This window comes from Ceratotherium simum, chromosome 32 (assembly GCF_057802395.1).
Source record: "Ceratotherium simum simum isolate JZ-2026a chromosome 32, ASM5780239v1, whole genome shotgun sequence".
Lineage (NCBI taxonomy): Eukaryota > Metazoa > Chordata > Mammalia > Perissodactyla > Rhinocerotidae > Ceratotherium > Ceratotherium simum.
In genome coordinates this window covers 3,849,747-3,862,663 of record NC_141931.1, presented here as the reverse complement: position 1 = coordinate 3,862,663, position 12,917 = coordinate 3,849,747, and the positions used below count along the sequence as shown (strand labels likewise).

Below are 12,917 nucleotides of genomic sequence, written 5' to 3'. Positions count from 1 at the left end.
GTGCTGCTGGTGTCCTCAGTGGTCAGTGCTGGTGGGGTTCTCCTGCTCTTCTTTTCCCCACTGGGGAGAAGTAACAGCTGAGGGCCTTCCTTTTGACACTGAGCTATGCCAGCCTGGGGATAGGGTGATGAAGGTGAACTTCTTCCTATACTTTTCTATGTGGCCATCGTTGGTTTTTGTCATCCACTGGGTTGCTGCAGCTTCTTAATTGTCCTCCAGAGTACTCTCTGTGCTGTTTTTGTCCATGGATAGTTGTTAAATCATTGTTTTTGTGGGACACAAGGACTGGGACCTCCTGGTCCACCATCTTGCTGATGTCACTCCTCCATTATTCAGTTTCAAATGGCTTTTATTCTCAGTTGTATATAATTGTATGTATATCCTCAGTGTATCTTTCAGTTAAAATACAAGAATTAGAAATACTGTTATAAAATAAGCTATGTTGAGCATAAAATGATAATTCTGCTAATTTGCCTTTTGTAAATTTATTTAGCACATAAATATCAATGTTTGAATGGGAAAACAATAAAATTTATATCCAGTTTAGCTTTACACTTATTGAGAATAAGAGTATTATACACTTTGAATGTTGAAGAGAAATGCTTGTGAATAGCAATATAAAATGTACTCTCTCGCCTCATTGTTTACAAATGAAAAATAAATATTGAAAATAACCTGGTGTTTGCTTTTATGTCAACTTAAAAGAATTCAAAATATCAGCACGTAAAGCAGAAGTTAGCTCTTTTATGCAACATTATATTGTTAAATTTCAATCTACACTTTGATATACATGTGAATCAAAACTAAAAATAACATCTTTAAAATTTTGTTCATAAACTGTGCTTCTTTCTATGTAATTGATGTAAAATAAATAAAGGGCTTTACTTTTAATAATGAAAATGTAAGTTTTGTCATTGCATACATAATGAATATTATTACAGATTATATTTAAATCTGAATTGTATAATATTCAATGTTGATCCAAAACGACTTTAAATAAACTTTTGTAATTTATATATCTTGGCAATATAAAAATATAGCCCCAAATTCTTTGACACTTCTAATCAAGAAGTGTAGTCTATGTACCCTCCTATTGAAATTGGCTGGCTTGTAACCATCTCCGTGAATAGAATAAGGTGTAAGTGATGCTTTATGGCTTCTGCCTGGCTCTTTTGGAATGCTCAACTCAGTCTCAAAAAGCTTAAGCCACAGGAAAGCCACATAGAGGTCCTCTGATCAACAGCCCTAGCTGAGGCAGACATGTGAGTGATGAAGAGTCTAGCTTACATTGTCCTTTGAGTCACAAAAGTTTTTAGTTTAATGGCATCCAATTTATCTGCATTTTCATTTGATGCTCGTACTTTTGATGCTATATCCAAGAAACTATTGCCTAACCTAAGGTCATAAAAATTTACTCCTATGTTTTCTTCTAAGAGTTAAAATTTTAACTAACATTTATATCTATAATACACTTTGAGCTGTGTATAGTGTGACACTGAGGTCCAAATTCATTCTTTTGAACATGGATGTTCAGTTGTTCCCAGCACCATTTGTTGAAAAGACAATTATTCTCTCCCCGCTGATTTTTCTTAGTGTCCTTTTAGAAAATCAATTGATCATAACTGTAAGGGTTTATTTTTGAACTCTCCATTCTATTTCATTTATCTATATGCCTGTGATTATTACCAGTGTCACATTATCTTGATTATTGTAGTAAGTTTTTATATCAGGAAGTAGGAGTTCTTTGACTTTTTTCTTCTTATTCAAGATGGTTTGGGGTATTCTAGGTCCCTTAAATTTCCATATGAATTTTAATATCACCTTATCAATTTCTGCAAAATAGCCATCTGGGATTTTTATAGGGATTAAATTAAATCTGTAGATCATTTAAAGTGTATTGTAATCTTAACAATATTAAGTCTAATAATCCATAACCAGGGATGTCTTACCATTTATTATATCTGTTTAATTACTTTCAATGATGTTTTGTAGTTTTCAGTGTACAAGTCTTAAACTTATTTTGTTAAATTCATTCTTAAGTGTTCTATTGATTTTGATACTATTGTAAATAGAATTGTTTTCTTAATTTCATTTTATGCTTGTTCATTGCTAGTGTATTGAAATAAAATTGAGTTTTGTATATTGATCTTGTAACCTCAAGCTTTTGCTGAATTCATTTATTCTAATAGGTTTTGGGTTTTTTTTTTTATTTTGGTATGTGTATGTGTATATTCCTTAGGACTTTCTATATACAACACCTGCAAGAAGAGAGAGTTTTATTTTTATCTCCCCAATATTGATATCTGCTTTTTCTTTTTCTTGCCCAATTGTCCTAGCTAGAAACTCCATTACATTTTGTCTTTTATTCTATTAATATGGTTCGGTACATTTAGTGATTGATTTTTCCTTATTAAACCAACCAAGCATTTCCAGGGTTGTTGATTTTCTCTTCTCTATTTTATTTAGTTTTGGTCTAGTCTTTATTATTTGCTTCCCTCTGCTTGCTTTGGGTTTAGTTTGTTTATTGATTGTGGTCTCTCTTCTTTTTCAAAATAGGTGTTTGTAGCTATAAATTTTCCTCTAAGCATCACTTTAGCTGTATCCCATAAATTTTGATCTGGTGTGGTTTTGTTTTCCTTCATTTCAAAGTATTTTCTAGTTTCTCTTGTGATTTCTTCTTTGAACCATTAGTCATTTAGGAGCATGTTGTTTAATTTTCACTTATTTGTGAATTTCCCTTATCTCCTTCTGTTATTGATTTCTAATGTCATTCCATAGGAGTTAGAGAACATACTTTGTGTCATGTCAATCTTATTAAATTTATTGAGGTTGATTTATGGCCTACTGTATTGTATATCTTGGAGACTGTTCCAAATGCATTTGAGAAGAACATGTATTCAGCTTTTGTTGGATGAAGTGTTTTGTAGATATCTATAGACCTCTCCCGAGCTCTAGTTAGTTTATAATGTTGTTCAATTATGCTGTTTCCTTCTTGATCTAATGCTTAGTGCTTTATCCATTATTTAAATTGGGGTATTGAAGTCTCCAACTATTATTGTTGAAATATCTGTAATTGCCTATGGTTGGGCATGAAATATCACATATGGGATTTTGGTCTGGAGCTGGACTCCTCAATATACACACATATACATATACATGTACATATATATTCACATATTCGTACACATGTATACCTGCATATGCATACATGCATATACACACGAATAGACATATTTAGATATCATGAATTCTCATGGACAACTTTAACTCCAATCCATCCCCTCAGGTCTTGTTCTTTCCTTCCTTTGTTTTGTATGTGTGTGTCCTTTCTTCCACAGTGTGAACTTGACTCTGAACAACATCAACACATTTACTCATTTGATACATCCTATAATGCTTTTAAATTTGTTCCAGAATTGCTCAGCACATAGCACTAGGAAATTAAAACGTACTAAAAAGATTTCATGATTTTATTTGCACCTTACTCTCTTGACTAAGACTGAGGATATATGCCAGATTTGTATTCTTAGGTTACTTAGATTAGTGCTTTGTTTTTTCCTTCAAAAGGTTCATTTGTTTGTTTTCAGTTTTACTTTTCTTTTCTAATCCTGTTGATTTAATTTAATTTAATTTATTTGAATGTGCACATTAACCTACTTCTCAAGGTATAAATATGCAAAAAGTATACTTAGAGAAGTATCATTCCTTCTGTATCCCTTCTCTTTGCACTCCACAATCCTCCTGCCACTCCCTTGAAGGTAACTAAGTATATTGTTTTCTGATTTATCTTTCTTATGTTTCATTTTGTAAAGGTAAGTGTCTCTCTACGTTTTTTTTTCTTAGCATAATAGATATCCTCTTTTTCATTTTTTTCACTTAATATTATGTTCTAGAAATAATGAAATAGCTTAAAATACAAACTCATTAAAACTGTTTTCACATCAGATCTAGAATTATGATAATTTACTTATAACTTTATAAAAGTGAGAGAAATTGGTACTGTATGCTTGTTCTAAATTTGAGATCTAGATATTTCACAATAGATCTGTTTTTCTGTTTAGTAGAATAATGCATCTCTTTATGTAGCTCAGGATAGAGTATCAGATGAAAGTCTTATGCTTGAGAATGAAGCAGTGTCAGACACCGACATGCAAATGTTGCAACTAAGAACTTCTAGGGTAAATAGACGCAATGGTAAGTATAATAATTATAGATATCTTTAAATTATTTTAAGTTAATCTCATCAAAAGATCTTTTTTCTTGGGTTTATGAATATATGTTTAACCATATATTTTGTAGAAATTTTACACTTTGAAGTATAAATACCCTAAGATAACCAGAAAACTAAAGTGAAAGCTTTGATATATTTTGTTTGGTATTTGCATGGTCAGTGACTAGTATATAACAAAACTGCTTCCACACCACACTCATAAAAACTATTCACACAAATTTCCCACTTCACTTCCATGGTCTATTTAAACAATAGTACACTGCTATAACTTTGCAGTTCTCTTCCTTTAATTTTGTACAAAGGAGAAGAAATTTTGAAGATTAGTTGGCATATCCAAAAGTTTTATGATAGATCTGTTTTTCTATTTAGCATTTCTTCTAACTCAGCAAAAGGATATGGTATCTGTTGAAAATCAATTGCCTGAGGACATAGCTCTAGTTTTCAGAAGCCAATCTCAAACTAAGAATTTTGAAGCTACCAGAAATGAGAGTTTTGATAGTAAGTAATTAATTAAAAATCTTTAAAATTATTTTCAATTAAATTCAAGAGAACTTTGTTCCATAGTTCATGAATATGTCTAAAATTATTTTGTTCGTACTTTTAGATCTTTATTGGTGCTTTATCTGTGTGTTCTATAATTCTTGAGTTAGATGTGTTAAATTTCCCACTATGATTATGGATTTCTCTATTTCTTCTTATGTCAGGTTTTGCTTTATGTCTTATGACATTTTATTATTAACATACATATAAATTTAAAATTAATAATTTTCCTAGAGTGTGGACCCTTTTGTCCTAATGAAGGGCCCCACTTTATTATTTGTATAGTTTTTGTCTGTTCGTTTGCCTTAAACACCTGCTATTAATGTAGCTCCACCAACTTCAGATTGGTATTTGTATGATACATTTTTATCTATCCTGTTGCTTTAACCTTCCTATATATTTATGATTTTTCTGTATCTCTCTTGTATGAAGCTCATAGTTGTGTATTTTTCAAATTCAGTCTGATATCTTTGTCTTTTAATTAGCCCTAATGATCATACTTGATCCAATTTTGATATTTTGAGGTTTAAGTTATACCATTTTCTTTGTGATTCCTGTTTTTCCTGCCTGGTCAACTTCTTTTACTCTCCGTTCTGTTCTATATTTTTATATTGTTACATATTTTTTCCTTAGACATATTTGATACCCCAAATTTTAACTTTATTCTAAACTGTGAATATGCCAAGAGAATATTTTAAGTATTAATAACCAATATTAAATTATTATTAACTTTAAATTATTGATATCTCTGACTATCTGAAAAGCAACAAGACTGATTCTATTTGCACAAGTAAAAAACGTAGTCACACATTTATATTTCAATAGACAGCTTCTTTTAATAGTTTATTACCACAAAGTATGATTTACTTCTATCGTTAAGAAATGAGACAAAATATTGTTGGTTAATTACCATATATTGCAAATCTAGTACTTAAATTACAGATCTTCTTCTCTATTTAGTGCATTTAAAAGTCTTTCTTCTTGTAACCCAGAGTGTGGATGAAGTGTCATATAAAAATATTTTGCCTAACACTTGGAGCTGCTAGAAAGAATAGACTCAGTAGTAAATATGATAGTTATGAAAACTATTAAATTATTTTAATTATGTTCATTTTTAATTAAATTAAGTGTGATTTGGTTCATAGATGTGTGTCCTGATACAACTTTACAAACATCCACTGTCAAAATTTTAAAAATTGTATTATTTAAATTTCTTACTTCTTTATTTCCATGAATTTTTAATTCGTTCTGCCATTTACTGAGAGATGCGTATTGAATTCTCCTACTAATGATTTTGAATTTATCTTTTTCTTCTTGTAGTTCTATCCTCTTTTTCTTGTACTGCCTGTGTTATTAGCTGCACACAGATTTTAAAAGTTACATATTTCTGGTGAACTCAACGTTTTCTTTTTAGTAAAGAGACCATTTTAATCTTTGGTAAGGTCCTTTGACTTAAGTCCTATTTTGTCTGACAATGACATAACTGTAGCAGATTTATTTTGATTAGTATTTTCATGACATATCTTTTTTTCATCTATTTACTTTCTACCTTTTTGTATTCTTAAAATTTAGTGGTGTATCTTATAGTTTATAGTTAGATTATTTATAAATCCAGTGTGACTTTGTTCCTAGAACATGTAATCCATTTATAATTACTATAATTATTAATATATTTGGATTTAAATATTTTGGGGTGTTTCCTATTTTTCCCACTTAATCCATCTTTCTCTTTTTTAAATTTATGTTGAAATTATTATTTTTTATTCATTCCAATTTTTAAATCAATCATATGTTTTAAAATGTAAAAACCTTTTAAAAATGTGAATATTCTTAGAAAAATGAAGTCTACTTTCAACTTTTTAAGTGTATATATTGAACTAACAGAGTGCCTCCACATACTTTCAGTAAAAATACTCTCATGATTTTTACAATTAACTTCATAGGTCATTTTGAAATTCACCAGCCTTATTTTTTGATCATTTAAAAAATTGTGGTCATTTGCTTAAATTATTATAAAAATGAGAAGAAACTTTGGGTGGTTCTTTGTATATTTTAATAATTCAGAGGCTTCACAATAAAGCAGTTTTATGTTTTAGTGGATTAAAACCCTCTCTTCTTACAGCTGAGAAAATAGATATTAGATGAAAATCTTTTACCTGAAGATAAAGTTTTAATCTCAAAATCTAGAATCTCAAATTAAGAATCTTGGAACTTCCAGAAAGTGGTTTTTGACTATTTGACTATGATACATCTACGTGTGGATCTCTTTGAATGTATTTTACTTTGAATTTGTTGAGCTTCTTTATGTGAAGATTAATGTTTTCATAATATTTGGGAAGTTAATGACCATTATCTATTCACAGATTCTTTCTTCTTTCATTCTGGGATGCCTGTTATGCATATGTTGACACTCTTGAGTGTTTTTCCACCAATCTATGAGGCTCTGTTCATTTTTCTTCATTCTTTTTTCTCTGTGATCTTTAGACTGGATAATCTCAATTTGTCTCTCTTCATTTTTACTGGTTCTTTTTTTGCTTTTTTAAACCCTACCTTTGATTCCCTCTTTCTATTTCAGTTATTGTGCTTTCAACTCCAGAATTTCTATTTGATTCTTTTAAAAAATTCTATTATGTTATTGATATTCTCTCATGGTGAGATATTGTTCTTATAATTTCCTTTAATTCTTTAGACATAGCTTCCTTTAGTTATTTGAGGGTATTTATAATAGCTGATTTAAAATCTTTGTCTGTTAAGTTTGATGTCTGGGCTTCCTCATGGAGAATTTCTATTGACTGCTTTTTTTTCCTTCTATGTATTGGCCACTTTCTTGTTTCTTTGTGTGTCTCATATTTTTGGCTGAAGACTGGCCATTTTAAATATAGCGTGCAACTATGGAAATCAGATTACTCCTCTTCCCTAGGGTTTGTTGTTTTTATTTATTTGATTGTTTAGTGTGCTTATTGGCCTAGTCTGTAAAGTCTGTATTCCTTGTTGTTTGTGGCCGCTGAAGTCTCTGCTCAGTTCGCTTAGTGGTCAGCTAATGATTTGACAGAGATTTCCTCAAATGTGTTGAAGTCTCTCAGCCCCTACTGAGGGGCTCTGTATCTAAGTTGGAGCATGCCTTCAATTTATAACTCAGCCTTAACTTTCACTTCCTGCTTACTCAAAGCCTCAAGGTTAGCCAGAGGTGAGAGATTAGGGAATTTTTATGATTTCCTGGGTATGTACACAGTCCTACATAGGTTTTTTGCCTGTTAAATCCCCAGGAATATATCAGAGCTTTATAAATCCACCCTTTATGGACATCCATTTCCCAGTTTTTCTAAAGATTTTTTAGTTGCCCTCTGGCAACTAATACAGCTGGTAATGCTGTATCACACAGTTGCCGTGGTAAACGATTGCCACTGATTGATTTTGACAAATGTCCTGGAGATAGGGCTGTTCTCTACAGAGCAAGCTCTAGGTCTGGTCAAATGAGTACATGCCCTGACAGTGCAGCTTTTCAGCAAGCTACCAGGCAGGTCAGATAGTGACTATTCTCTAGGAATGGTGTTTTGGGGATCTCCAAACCTGTTCTGTCCCCTCTAGTGGCTGCTAAGCTGCTGGTTTTCACAGCTACTGTATTGTAAGGCTATTAATTTACAAGGCAACAATGGACCTGGGGAGAGAGGAATGGAAGGGCAAGTTAACATGCTAGAAAGCTCAGTGGTGTTACCAAGAATCAGCCATTTCAATAAATGCTTCTCATATTGCTGCAAGCCTTTATTTAAAACCTAGAGTTGGGAAAGTGTTGATTTTGATGATTTTTGGTCAGTATTCTCATTGCTTTTAGGGAGGGATAGGTTTTTGGCTGTCCTTACCCTGCCATTGCAGAAGTGCTTCTGTTGACTGTTACTTTGGGTGGTATGAATATTATCCTCATTTTTTTGTTTGTCATTAACCTTTTAAATATTTTTCTATATATGTTTTTAAGTCTCTTCAATGGTGTTGTTTAGGTTTATTTCTCTTAAGCAGTATGTAGTTTGATTTTCTTTTTGTTACCAATATAAGTATCTTTGCTCATTTGTCTATTAACAGGGACTTTAAGTTGTTTGTCAAACAAATAAGGTTGATCTTCTTTCATCTTGTTTCTACTTTCTGTTCAAATACTCCCTTGTGTTTTTCCATTTATGGTTATATGGGTAATTCCTTCTAGGAATTACAAAGATATATAATTTTTAATAAAAATCTTTATATTTAAATTTAAAGGTAGTATGTATTCACCACAATAAATTCGAACAATACAAAAATGTATAAAGAAAACGTCTTTTTTCCCTTTACTCTTCCTTCCCCAATTTACTCTAAAGTGATTACCATTATGGATAATTGAATGTGTATCCTATCAGAAAGTGTTTTATGCATATATAAACTCCACTCATTTGTAGAGTTTTTTCCCCAAACAAAAAATGGGATCATTTTTTCTTATGTTTAATAAAATATCATTTCATCACAACACATATAGATCAGGTTTTCACTGGCACTTATTTATCAACTTAACGTTTTTTTGTTATTTAGATAGGTTTTACTTCTTTCTTACTACAACCAACAATGTAGTATATGTTCTTGGTGCATATATCATTGCTTTTTGGTCATAGCATCATTGTAGGGCTTTGTAGGGTTGTTAGTTTTTAATGTCTGCATGTTAAAAAGTGATAGAGATTGCCAAATTGTCCTCTGAAAAGTTTTAACAATTTATCTTCCCCTCCAATGTGAATTAAGGGTTCCTTTCCTATCACTCTCCTCAACACTGAATAATATCAACATTTAATATTTTTGTCAGATTGGGCCCCAGATTGAATTTTCTTGCTTTAATTATCCTTTAAACATATGGATGTTTTATTTATTTAACAAACAACAAATAATGTATTTAACAAATATTTAAATAGTTAACAAACATTATATTTATCTACCAGATACAGCTTTGTGCCAGGTACTGAGTTTGGGCTTAACACTATATACTTATTGATTATATCTACTTATTTTTCTGGGTTTTGTTTGTTCATATCTTTTGAACATTTATACATTGTTACTTTTATTTTTTAAAAGCTCTTTATTATAGATATTGACTCTTGTGCTTTCTATATATGTTGTTATAAATATTCTTAGTCTGTTATTTCTATGTTCATTTTGATTCATGATGTCTTTTTAAATAACAAAATTAAAAATCTTTTTTGTGCATTAATTTTTCCTTTACGTTTTCTAGGTCTCATGACAGGCTTAGAAATGCTATTTCAAACTCTTGATTATATATATGTATCCTAAAATTGTTCTGTTGCCTTAATAGCCTTTTTATTTACAGCATTTATTTTCTTTTACTCCATTTATAGTTCACTTTTTGTGTGTGTTGTCTCAGTTAGAGTAGGTTTTGGCTGCATTTAACAGAAAATTTTTATGTAACAGTGGCTTTAACAATGTGGAAGATTCTTTCCCACATAAATAATTCTAAAACTAGGTAGTCAAGGGTTTGGTAGTTTCACAGTAATCAAGGAGCCAAGCTCTATCTATTTTATTGCTCTTTCTTTCTTACCAAGATGCCTCATGTCTGCATTCTAACAGGGGGGAGAAAAGTGACTTAAAGAGAATGCTGCCTCTCTTTAAGGAGAGTTCCTGAAATTCCCACATACACTTTCATTGTCTAAATTAGAACTAGTCATATGGCTATCCCTGAGTGCAAGGCAGGCTAAGAAATGTGGTATTTTATCTGGGCTGTAATATACTCCTACTAAAAATCAGGATTTTGTTACTAAAAGAGAGAATCGATAATGGACTAAGCATATATTCATACATAATGTAAGATAGGGACTTAGCGTTAATTTCTTCCATGTGGTGAACTAATTATTCCAATGCCCTTTGTTAAATAATACTGTCCCAACTAAACTGAAAAGAAACTTTATCAGTAATTATATTTTGTAGGTTTATGGATTTATTTCAGGATTCCTTATTCACTTACATTAACCTACTTGTATATTCTTGTCCTGGTTCACAAAGGGCAAATTTGATAATTCTGATAAATTTGGTGTCTGATAGACTACCTTGATCTTCATTATACCTAGTTTTCAAAATTTTCTTGAGTATTGTGCCTCTACTCTTTTGTAAATCAGCCTGTTAAGTGCCACCAAAAAATCCATTGGGATTTTAACTACATTTATTGATTTATTGTTCTAGTTTATAGGTTTTAAAATTTTTGCCTTGACTTTTTAAATTTTATTCCTAATTGTTAGTTTTTACAAAGACTATTGTGATTGGAAGGCAGTATTTTTTATTACATTTTCTAAATGGATATTACAGATGTACAGAATTATTGACCTTTGAATGTTTGCCTATATTTTGCTACTTTATTGAACTCTATCAATTCTAATTATGCATTATCTTGGAAAATTTAGATGGAAAATTATATCAATTATAAATAATAATCATTGGTAACCTTTACATTCTTTCCTTCTTTCTTTTTTGTCATTTTGCATTAGTTACGATCTCTTGCATAATGCTAAATAATAGCAGTTGTGAGAAGTATCTATTATTTATTCCTGACTTTAATAAGAATGCTTCTCATGTTTCATAGTAAGTTTAATATTTACTTTAGATTGGCTTTCTGCAAGTTTTCCTTTATTCCTCACTCATTAGGAATGGAAAAAATTAAATTCTCTTTGAGGATAAACTGAGATTTTTATATGATTTTTCCTTTAATCAGTTAATATAGTGAATTAAATATAGAGCCATCCTTGCATCTGGACTAAATCCTATTTGCTGATAGTGATTTTCAAAATACATTACTGTATTTTATTTACTATATTTATTTAGATTTTTGCATTTATATTAATGAAGTAGTTATCAGCATTCTTACAATACTTATGTTGTCCTCCTTCTGGACATGTGGAACTAAGCTTAGCTAACTTTTTTTTTTTTTGTGGTAAAAAAAAAAAAAAAACACACACACAATGTGAAATTGACCCTCTAAACAAATTCTTTTTTTTTTCTTTTTTTAATTATTTATTTTTTTATTTTATTGTGGTCACATTGGTTTATAACATTGTATAAATTTCAGGTGTACATCATTATACTTCTATTTCTGCATAGATTACATCGTGTTCACCACCCAAATACTAATTACAATCCATCACCACACACATGTGCCTAATCATCCCTTTCACCCTTCTCACTTCCCCCTTCCCCTCTGTTAACCACCAATCCAATCTCTGATGCTATTTGTTTGTTTGTTGTTGTTTTCATCTTCTACTTATGAGTGAGATCATACAGTATTTGACCTTCTCCCTCTGACTTATTTCACTTAGCATAATACCCTCAATGTCCATCCATGCTGTCACAAATAGCTGGATTTCATCGTTTCTTATGGCTAAGTAGTATTCCATTGTGTATATATACCATATCTTCTTTATCCATTCGTCCCTTGATGGGCATTTAGGTTGCTTCCAAGTCTTGGCTATTGTGAATACTGCTGCAATGAACACAGGAGTGCATGTATCTTTACCTATTGGTGTTTCCATGTTCTTTGCATAAATACCCAGCAGTGAAATAGCTGGGTCGCGTGGTAGTTCTATCCTTAATTTTTTGAGGAATCTCTGTACTGTTTTCCATAGTGGCTGTACCATTTTGCACTCCCACTAGCAGTGTATGAGAGTTCCCTTCTCTCCACATCCTCTCCAACACTGGTTGTTTCCTGTGTTAACTATAGCCATTCTGACTGGCGTAAAGTGATATCTCATTGTAGTTTTTATTTGTATTTCCCTGATAGTTAATGATGTTGAACACAATGTTAAACAACATATCTCTAGAACTTTTTCATCTTGCATAACTGAAACTTTATACTTATTGAACAGCATCTCCTTATTTTCCCCTTCTTCCAGCCCATGGCAAGCCCCATTTTACTTTCTGCTTCTGGAAGTTTGACTACTTTACGTACTTCATATAAGTGGAATCATGCAATATTTGTCCTTCTGTGACAAGACTATTTAATTTAGTATAATGTGCTTGAGGTTCGCCCATATTGTCACAAACAATAGGATGTCCTTCTTTTTAAAGGCTGAATAATATTCCATTGTATGTATATATCACTTTTTTTTTAATTCATTCATCATTCACATTTTTG

General features: G+C 31.2%; 1 protein-coding gene across 1 annotated transcript in view; it reads left to right on the top strand.

Annotated features, from left to right (window-relative positions):
- The window catches only part of CCDC7 (coiled-coil domain containing 7), a 403,758-nt gene that overhangs the window by 212,321 nt on the left and 178,520 nt on the right, over window positions 1–12,917 (top strand). The window contains 2 exon segments of the mRNA XM_087420895.1: window positions 4,087–4,194; window positions 4,601–4,729. Coding sequence (XP_087277021.1) covers window positions 4,087–4,194; window positions 4,601–4,729 — 237 coding nt within the window.